We start from the raw sequence: 9,573 nt of genomic DNA, 5'->3' as shown, positions 1-9,573 counted from the left end.
ACCCCTACCGCGCTTCCGACAACTGGCTAAAGTTTGGTTTGCAGGCTTGCCTTAGTGGCTTTTGGCTCGACTGATGCAATAAGTGTGAACAGACTAGAGGCGCACCGACGATTGGTGGAAGGATGGGTGAAAGTAAATCTGATTGGACAAATCTGAATCCACGCCTTCTGCAGGACTGGAGGAAGTGTAAACCATAGACAGTAAAACGGCGTGTGTGCAGGAAGGGAAATGGCGGACACTGTGTCTATTTTCATGTCAATTGGCCTTAGTGAGCAGAAAGCTAAGGAAACCTTGAAAAATGAATTGCTCTCATCAACACTCAAGAAGGCCATCGAAGTGGTACATAACGAATTAATACGCATAATGAATAATTGCTGTTGTGCGCTGTAAAAGTCATTAGCCTCGTAATAACTTATGGCAATTTCCTTACCTTACATTACGAGGGATGTTTGAAAAAGTTTTGTAATATTGCTGATGTTACTGTTGTGTTTCTCAGGCTCAAGGGCTTCTTGCGTCCGCTGGCATTGATAAGACTACAGGCACTCTGCTGTACAGTATGGTGACACGACTTAAAGACACACATCGACTTTCTTTCCTCACAGAATACATTATTACACGAAAAATAACCACGGAACTGCAGTTGTCAGGTATCTGATTGTCTTTATTATTCTGTCACTCTGTTCTTTTTTGTTTCTCAGTGTCTACAATGTTTTGTTTTCTTAAAGTAATTGATGTATATCAATATAATTGATTAGGAATCAAGAATTTGTACATTTTGTCATTTTAAACTTTTTTTTATATAAATAAGAAATTATGAATATAATAGGACTGATGCTGATATGAGTACCAATGTTTTGTGTACAAAATTAGTACAAATAGGCAATTTAAAGAGAAAACTATAGCAGTGAACACTAGACTTGACACACAGAAGCCAATGGCACATGTCGACATGTTTAGTGGCACATCCGGTCTTCATTGGCGTGTGATAGTGGCATATGGCCACTGACATAGTCGCCAAACACTGACACTGACTGACATGACACCTGACTGACACCGAGTCGTGCAATATGTCGCCTCCAGTTGTGACTGACAGATGAATTAAAGGGTTAGTTCACCCTAAAATGAAAATTATGTCATTAATGACTCACCCTCATGACGTTCCAAGCCCGTAAGACCTCCGTTCATCTTCGGAACACAGTTTATATTTTAGATTTAGTCCGAGAGCTTTCTGTCCCTCCATTGAAAATGTATGTACGGTATACTGTCCTTGTCCAGAAAGGAAATAAAGACATCATCAAAGTAGTCCATGTGACATCAGTGGGTTAGTTAGAATGTTTTGAAGCATCGAAAATACATTTTGGTCCAAAAATAACAAAAACTACGACTTTATTCAGCATTGTATTTTCTTCCGGTTCTGTTGTCAATCCGCGTTCAGTGACGCTGCTGACGTAAGACGCTGCTGACGTGTTATCTGGTGCGCCCGAGCTTCGTTTACAGTCTGAGGGAGACGCACGCTGTAAACAAAACAATCTTCGCAAACATGTCTAAGGATTTCGACACAGAGGAAGACTTGCATTTCTTTGCCCAGCCATATTTATTTGAACCGAATACACGGACGTCTCTGCGGACTCGTGAACGTGGATTGACAACAGAACCGGAAGAGAATACAATGCTGAATAAAGTCGTAGTTTTTGTTATTTTTGGACCAAAATGTATTTTCGATGCTTCAAAACATTCTAACTAACCCACTGATGTTACATGGACTACTTTGATGATGTCTTTATTTCCTTTCTGGACAAGGACAGTACATACATTTTCAATGGAGGGACAGAAAGCTCTCGGACTAAATCTAAAATATCTTAAACTGTGTTCCGAAGATGAATGGAGGTCTTACGGGCTTGGAACATTCATGAGGGTGAGTCATTAATGACATAATTTTCATTTTTGGGTGAACTAACCCTTTAAGAAGCTATACTGACGTAATTGTGACACAAAATCCTTAAAAAAATAGCCTAATTTAGTGATATTGTATTTTAACGCAATTAAACGCATTAAAGTCGGTAGTATTTTTTTCAAACATGTTATTTGTGTCACGTCTGTATTTGAGTGGCATGTTCCACTCAGGCCTGGATTTACAGTGTAGTGCCCTAGGGTGACCACATTTTAATTCACACATTGATTCATCAATCGGAATGAATTCAGTCCGATTGAAACAAAAGTTATGCATGTATTGAGCATCTCTAACTAAGCCATTTACCACCTTTGCTCACAACATTAGCTGCAGCTTGAGTATCGGCTGAGGCATTAGTTTCGCTTCTAGTGCCTTCTGCTGGTGATGCCGATATGTCTCTGTCTTTTCATCATTTCGAAGAAATGGGCTACACTGTGACCTCACCTGACCTAATCGCAATTCTTTATATGCACATATTTTTTATTCTCTCTGTATATATTGTATCATTACCTGTTCATTTTATATCTGCATCTCTCAGCAAAATAATATATATACAAAACGTTTTTGGCTAGTCATTCTCTTAATCATTTGGTGCCCCCCTATTGCCGGTAGGTGTCAGTATAAGTGTAACACTGGCCAGTGCAAGATTCTCATCTGTGGCTTTAATATTTCAAGTCCTTCCAAAACGAGTAAAAAAAAAATCTTGAAAATCATTTGCTAGGCTACGTATCCGAAAAGGATTACATGCTGAGATACTAGCAATCTTCTTTATTTATACAAGTGCAAAAAAAGTGCTCAGTGCATTTTATAAACTCAACAAATGTTTTGGTCACGCAGGACCTTCCTCAGTGTAGCTTTAATTTTTTTAAAAATAATTTAATGGATTATGTAATAAATAAAATCAATTTTGTTGTACAAATTAACTCAAGGAATCATATGTTTGGCAGCAACGTATTAATTGGATATCATTCTGCAGTTAAAGGCAGGGTAGGTAAAAATCCCCAAAAATACTTTTTTCCAAATTTGTTTAAACTGTCTTTATATATCAATGCATAATTAAAATGTAAGTAATCTGGAAAAGAACTTATAAAAATCGAGTGTCTGTAGTCCTCTCAGGACTGCAATAAACACAGCTCATTATTCCATTAACTCCCACCCCCTCCCTTCTCGGCTCCTTCCAAAGCCACGCCCCCAAAACACATGAACGCGCGATCCTGGCCGTTCGCTCAGCTGGAAGAGTCGGACGCGTTTACCAGCGCCGAGCAGAGAGGAGCGCAGTGCATGTAGTGACATCATGTCAGAATCACAAGTAATAAAATAACTTACTTTATCAGTATGAATATAAACAATTAACATGGCTGTTAGTACACACTATCAAGCTCGCATATCGATACTGGTAAAGTTTAAAATATTTTACTAGCTCGTAACCGAATCAAACTCAATATAAGGCAAAGCTATAAATAGCTTCATTGATACACATTTGCCGTTACTATCAGTTACACTGTGATGAAGGTGAATTTGTAAGATTCATAACATATACAGGTGTTTTGCATGTAAGAGCTTCCACGATGAAAGCACTGTTGGCTCTGATGTATTGTTTACAGATTAACTGAGTAACATACACTCAAACATATATATAACATTAGGGGTGGGCGGTATGACCAAAATTCTATTTCACGGTATGACTAATTTTATTTCACGGTAACGATATATTTCACGATATAGTTATTTATATATGTAGCTATTCTCGAAAAATCGACAAAAAGGGCTGTGTATAATAAATAAACCCAAATACTTTAGAAATGAAAAGTACTTCACATTGTTTTCTTTTTCTCTTATTTGGTAAATTATTTCTTTGGTAAACTATTTTGATAGCTAAATATAAACAAAACACACTTAATCAACTTTTAGATGAACTTCCCCCAACTGATTGATATTAAATACAACTCATAGGTGCAATTAAACTTTAAATAAAGTGTTGCTGAATAATTTTTCAATCTCATGTTATGCTTTACTTCATCAATCAGTTTATAATATCTGAATATTTTATATTGAACTATTCTATTCATAATAAATTAGTTACTTCCTTTTAATTTTCTAGTATAGTAATACTAGTTATGTTTAAATGTGTTCCCCGGTACATTTCTGCCCTGTCTGCTTATACACTGCGTTTTTAACCCTCTGGGGACCAAGGGTTTTTTGAGGCCCTTGGGATGTTTTGATATGCACTGACATTTGTGCTTTTTTCAGTTATTTATAAACATGTTAATGGTAACGGTGTAAATTCACTCTATATAGCACAAACGGGGCTACCATAATCTGTGAGCAACATGTATGTACATGTTTGTATTTTTGAGAGAATATTATTTATGCATGGTTATTGAAAAACTTAAAAATAAAAGTTTCTGAAATAAGGCCACAAAACACATATTGATTATTTCTTCACAAGACTTTTGAAAATTGTATCACATAGCCTAGAATATTTGCTCCAAAACTATGTGAGAATCATCCTGACTACTCATTCAGATAAGTCAATAAAGTCTTTTAGAATGTGTATGACGTGTTTAGTGTGAGAAAGCTTTATGCGAGGAGGCATGCTCTCTCATTAATATGTACGGCATTTCACACCTGAGAAAGACAAAGACCCTCCCATAATGGCCCTATTAGGTGCTATCAGGCCCCATTACGAGGAGCCTTGCACAAAGAATGAGGAGATTTGAAAAAGAATGGCTTTTAGATTGTTTGGATTTATTTACAACACAACATAATCCAAAGATACACAACAAAGGACTGGTTTCTGGTTAAAATTGCTTTTTAATTATATATATACACTCTTGAACAAAATCTTAAGACCGGGGGAAACATTGCAAGTATTCGCATTTCGCACTGGTGGATCATAACCGGGTTGTAAGTACTGCTTCAAAATGCCAAAAGAAGAAACAGGAGCAAGAGACAAAAAATAGAGAGTAGGCAATTTATTGAAAACTGCATTTAAACTTAAACAGGCTGGTCATCAGCTGATCAAAAGTTTAAGACCATAGGCATAAAAAGGTAAAATCTGCACTAAAATATGGCTTTCGTGTCATTGATCTTCAGGCAGTCACACTGTCATGATCTCCTGATGGCAAAGGCAAAAAGGCTTTCTCTCTTTGAACGTGGCAGGATTGTTGAGCTGCACAAGCAAGGCCTCTCGCAACGCGTCATCGCTGCCAAGGTTGGATGCAGTAAGACAGTCATTTTACATTTCTTAAAAGATCCTGAGAATTATGGGAAAAAAAAGTCAAGTGGTTGACCCAAAAAAATTTCACCTGCACTGAGCCGCAGGATCCGACGGGTTGTCCGTGAAGACAGAGGTCGATCCTCGACCCAAATTAAGGCACTTACTGATGCTGACTGTAGCCCAATAACCATAAGACGTCATCTGCGAGAGAAGGGCTTCAAGAACAAAAAACGTCTTCAAAGGCCACGTCTCCTCCCACGCCACAAACTTGCCCGTTTGGAATTTGCAAGGGAGCACCAAACATGGGACATTGAAAGGTGGAAGAAAGTTTTATTCTCTGACGAGAAAAAATTTAACCTGGACAGTCCTGATGGCTTCCAACATTACTGGCATGACAAGGAGATCCCACCAGAGATGTTTTCTACGCGGCACAGTGGAGGAGGCTCCATCATGATTTGGGGTGCTTTTTCCTTCAATGGGAAAATGGAGCTTCAGGTTGTCCAGGGGCGTCAAACGGCGGCTGGCTATCCCTCTTGACAGAGGGCCCCCGTCTGTGCGGTAATGACTGGGTCTTTCAACAGGACAACGCTGCAATTCACAACGCCCGCCTGACGGAGGACTTCTTCCAGGAGAATAACGTTGCTCTTTTGGACCATCCTGCGTGTTCTCCTGATCTAAATCCCATTGAGAACATTTGGGAATGGATGGCAAGGAAAGTTTACAAAAATGGACGTCAGTTCCAGACCGTGGATGCCCTTCGTGAAGCCATCTTCACCACATGGAGCAACGTTCCCAGTAGCCTCCTGGGAACAGTCGCATCAAGGATGCCGAAACGAGTTTTTGAAGTGATCAACAAGAACGGTGGGGCTACTCACTACTGAGTCCTTTTTTGACACTTTTAGTTCTGTTGTAGGTTTATTTTTGGGCTATGGTCTTAAACTTTTGATCAGCTGATGAACAGCCCGTTTAAGTTTAAATGCAGTTTTCAATAAATTGCCAACTCTCTATTTTTTGTCTCTTGCTCCTGTTTCTTCTTTTGGCATTTTGAAGCAGTACTTACAACCCGGTTATGATCCACCAGCGCGAAATGCGAATACTTGCAATGTTTCCCCCGGTCTTAAGATTTTGTTTAGGAGTGTATACACACACACACTGCTTAGAATAAGTGAAAACACCCATGTTAAAGTTGACTAAAAAGAGGAATAAAAAATCTTAATGCCTTAATTTAAAAAATGAGGAAAACTCCAACCTTTAGGGAAATTACTAATGTCCCTGAATTCTTTGTGAATGAATAATGTATCACAAATAATTAAATGTTCTTCTTTAAAATACAGGGTGCATACGTCTGGACACTTCTATCACACACCCTTCACCATAGACATGGTTTTATTTCAGTTCAAAGTTAGAGTTGGAAACATCTTGAAAAGAAAATAGTCTTTTTCCATAAATGTCTTAGTTTGATCATACATATTTCAAAGTTGAGGATTCATTATTTTGATATAGCTTGCATTGGAACAAACATCTTAGTTGATTAGTTTATTGACAAAACATAAGCTTATTTGATGTCTTTATTTTGAAGCTTATTTGATGCTTATTTGATGTGAAAAACTGTATCCAAAACTATAAAGAAATGTTCTTTTATTTCGTCTGTAACAGTGCGTATCTGTGCGTTCATTCATTCATACACACACACACACACACACACACAGAGAAACATGATTCACATTTAAACAGTATGCTATTTTTCCGTTTACAGACACTAACGTTATTCTATCTCGCGATTAGAACAAAGCACAAGCATAAAACACTTACAGTTCTCAGCTGAATCTGTCGCTCCTCCTCGAAGTGAAAATAAACCAGCCCTTCTGTGGTAAATGTCCCAGGATTATTTCTCATAGCCGCGCAAGACGAATCTTAATCTGACTAAAAAATATTGTGTGTTTACAGCATTTGCCTGGGGGCGTTTATCTATTTTGCAAATGGCCTCAACACATTATCTTATGAATAGCGCGCTCTGCGAGTGGGTGTGAACAAATTAACGATAATGAGCTGAGACAGGAGAAACTGTACTTCTCTTTAGTTTCAGACAGATTACATTGCAGGAGAATATTTGTTTTAAATGTGAATTGTTTTATTTAAAAGTAGAAATTTAAAGCGTTCTTTAGACGTATGTTTCATGTTTGTGTGATAAGTATTAGCGGAGTTTCCGTTCATTTTCCAGACATGTTTCAGAAAGATTTTTGCGGAGACAGAGTGAGCTGAAAGCGCACCCTGTTTATTTTATTTATTTAAAAAAAAAAAAAAGGTTTTGATGTTATTGTGAGTGTACACAAAAAAAGAAGACCCTCTATAGTTTATAATCATGTATTGATTTTATTTATATGACCATAAATGACGGAGTATTTTAAGTCTATGTTGCTGCTATGCGAAAAAAAAACCAGCAAAACTCGCGGGCGCGTTCTTGGTCCCCAGAGGGTTAAGGAGCTTGTTTTGCTCTTTTTGTGATATCTGGCAACCCGTCACCTGCAGCTTTAATCAAGAGAAGTTCAGAAGTGACTAGAAGGAGAGCAGCAGTATGAAAACCGAACAGCAGCTACTGTTAATGGTGACTAAGTAGCCTAGTTTAAATTATACACACCTTGTAACTGTGTCGTTTTTTTTTTTCCATAGCCCGGTGAACACTGACACACCGCGCTCCCTCTCAGTGCGTGTGCATGCGCGCGTCTTTTGCATCAGTAAAATGCGATCGGTTAATTTGAGTGTCAAGTTGTAATCAGTATCGAATCAAAGGAAGCTTTTATCAGCTGGTTCAGTGGCCAATTGTTTGGAGTTAGAAATATATAACTCGCGCTGCATATTTATTAATTTTGCCTCAGATACAGGATAATACATTCGCTTTAACAAGCAGGTTGTTCATTACCACGGCAAACTGTTTGCGTGTCATGCTGCGATTTTCGTGTTTAAAACTATACATAAGAGACGGAAAGATGCAGATAACATTATTTAAGGTTATTTCTATTCGTTACGATATTGATATATGAACTGTCATTGTCAATTAATGTTTTCCCCGTTGCGAGCGTGGACTCTAAACTGTAGGGTGCTGCACTGCTCTAGTTAACTGCTGCGCCTTTCCCCCCCGAAAATATCACGTTAACAACAACAACCCTTTAGAAAGCGTAATTCCTTTGTGGATGCTCTTGATCTGCTTTCTCCATGTTTCTTTGACAATTCACTGTGTTTCAGTCTCACGCACGCTGCACGCGAGTTAACCACGCCCACTTATTTGCATGTTGCGGTATACACGGAATAAAAAAAATCTGTTACGGTTGACATTTTCTACCGCGGTAACGATATATACCGTCATACCGCCCAGCCCTATATAACATATAACAACAAACCAAACGTGAAAAAACGGAGCAGGTAGAGTTCACGGTGAACATAGGAACAAAGTTTTGGCAGAGGGTAAAGCTAGGTATAAAAATAGATCCCCTAAACTTTTTAACCTAAAGTTAGATTTGGCGAAATTAAACAAAACAGCTTTCAACTGCAGATAGGCCTATTGATGATTATTTATCGTCTCAACCCTGGCTCACTAACAGTAACGTTATAACAGTCGAAACCAAAGTTACACTGTCATAGCTAAGCCAGTGTAACGTTAGTTATGCTACGTAACGTTAGGTAGCTATATTAGGTAGCTACGTGTGCTAGTGATACATGCTTCATGAAAAAATAAATGCCATCAAAATGAAAACAGCGAGATTACCTGTCCAGCAGAAATAATGCCATCATGGAGTCACTTTTCAGCCCCTTGAGATCCCTCAGTTGTCGCCACCGCTGGAAAGCCACGCCGATATTGACTCTCGTATGATTTCTTGATTTATCCAAAGACTTTTTGTTCATAGCCTTTTCAAATACTGTCTTCCTTTTTTTTAGCTTGTTTGACTGTACATGCAGGTACTGAGAATTTTGACTGTTCTTTCTCTGCCATAATTGTTATTACTAGCTTCCGTGCCTCTTCAAACGGGTGCGCGCATTTGGGCTGCTCCTGTATCAGCACAGGCGGTATCCATGGTAGCAAGGGAGAGTGACAGTCGCCCCAGCCAATATTTTCTTTCGTCCCGAATGGAATAATGAGCTGTGTTTATTGCAGTCCTGAGAGGACTACAGACACTAGATTTTTATAATTTCTTTTCCAGATTACTTCCATTTTAATTATGCATTGATATATAAAGACAGTTTAAACAAATTTGGAAAAAAGTATTTTGGGGGATTTTTACCTACTCTGCCTTTAAGTGCATATGTTACATAATCTACATTATACTCTGGCAGACAGCTGCAGGTGTCAATAATGGAAAGAGGCATGTCAGTTTTAGTGGATAGTGGCATGTGTCACTAAAACTTG

The 9,573-nt window shown here is 38.4% G+C and overlaps 1 protein-coding gene across 1 annotated transcript in view; it reads left to right on the top strand.

Moving 5' to 3' along the window:
• The first annotated feature begins 202 nt into the window (after positions 1-202).
• qars1 (glutaminyl-tRNA synthetase 1) overlaps positions 203-9,573 on the top strand; it is an 81,003-nt gene continuing 71,632 nt past the window's right edge. The window contains exons 1-2 of the mRNA XM_056246741.1: positions 203-339; positions 497-647. Of these exons, the coding sequence (XP_056102716.1) occupies positions 229-339; positions 497-647 (262 nt within the window). The 5' untranslated portion in view covers positions 203-228. The remainder of the gene's footprint in view (positions 340-496; positions 648-9,573) is intronic.

This window comes from Rhinichthys klamathensis, unplaced genomic scaffold (assembly GCF_029890125.1).
Source record: "Rhinichthys klamathensis goyatoka isolate OS25496 unplaced genomic scaffold, OSU_Roscu_1.1 h1tg000040l_1, whole genome shotgun sequence".
Classification (NCBI taxonomy): Eukaryota; Metazoa; Chordata; class Actinopteri; order Cypriniformes; family Leuciscidae; genus Rhinichthys; species Rhinichthys klamathensis.
This window is presented reverse-complemented; position numbering and strand designations above follow the sequence as displayed.